The sequence below is a fragment of the Nothoprocta perdicaria genome, unplaced genomic scaffold (genome assembly GCF_003342845.1).
Source record: "Nothoprocta perdicaria isolate Ctin4 unplaced genomic scaffold, notPer1 scaffold_58, whole genome shotgun sequence".
Lineage (NCBI taxonomy): Eukaryota > Metazoa > Chordata > Aves > Tinamiformes > Tinamidae > Nothoprocta > Nothoprocta perdicaria.
The window spans coordinates 4,012,608-4,013,561 of NW_020455843.1; the positions used below are offsets into that span (position 1 = coordinate 4,012,608).

At 72.1% G+C, this 954-nt stretch overlaps 1 protein-coding gene across 1 annotated transcript in view; it reads left to right on the forward strand.

The window, feature by feature from the left end:
* The first annotated feature begins 551 nt into the window (after nucleotides 1–551).
* The window catches only part of TEX261 (testis expressed 261), a 5,326-nt gene continuing 4,923 nt past the window's right edge, over nucleotides 552–954 (forward strand). Inside the window, exon 1 of the mRNA XM_026048904.1 lies at nucleotides 552–621. Within this exon, the coding sequence (XP_025904689.1) occupies nucleotides 552–621 (70 nt within the window). The remainder of the gene's footprint in view (nucleotides 622–954) is intronic.

Genomic DNA, 954 nt, shown 5'->3' on the forward strand with positions numbered 1-954 from the left:
AGGGGATTCCCGCTCCCTATACCCCCCCATGTCCCTACAGGAGATTCCCGCTCCCTATACATTCCAGATCCCTATAGGGGATTTCCGCTCCCTATACCCCCCCATGTCCCTATAGGGGATTCCCGCTCGCTATACATCCGGATCCCTATAGGGGATTCCCGCTCGCTATACATCCCCATGCCCCTACAGGGGATTCCAGCTCCCTATACATCCCGGACCCCTATAGGGGACTCCCGCTCCCTATACCCGCCATGTCCCTATAGGGGACTCCCGCTCCCTATACATCCCGGACCCCTATAGGGGACTCCCGCTCCCTATACCCCCCATGTCCCTACAGGGGGCGCCGCTCCCCCGCCGCTGCGCACGCCCCTCCGCGCCGGCAGGGGGCGCCGTGGCGCCGCGCGGGGCCCTGGCGGTGGCGCCCGCCACTTCCGGCGCCGCGTGGGCAGCGCGGGCGGGAGCGGCGGAAGCGGCGGCGGCGGGAGCGGCCTGTCCCGGCCTGTCCCGGCCTGTCCCGGCGCGGCGGCCCCGGCCCCGGCCCCGGCCCCGCCATGTGGTTCATCTACGCGCTCAGCTGGCTCTCGCTGCTCATCCAGGTGGCCTTCGTCACGCTCGCCATCGGTGAGCGCCGCGCCGTGCTGCCCGGGGGCGGCGGGTTCCGCTGCCTCGGCAGCCCCCCGCCTTGGGCCCTGCCGCCACAGGGGCTGTGTCGCGGTGTGCCGGGGAGGGGGAGGAGGCCTGCGGCTCCCCGGGCGCCTGGGGGGGGTCCCCGGGCCCTTGGGGGCGATCCCGAGCCCTTTGGGGGGATCCCGAGCCCTTGGGGGGTGCGGGTCCGTTCTGGGGTGCTGGCACCCCCAGAGTGGGTGCAGGGGCCCCGTGTCCCCCCACCTCCCCGCGTCCATATGCGTCTATACGCCCATACGCCCCTCCTGTGTCCCCCTGTGATCCCCTGGG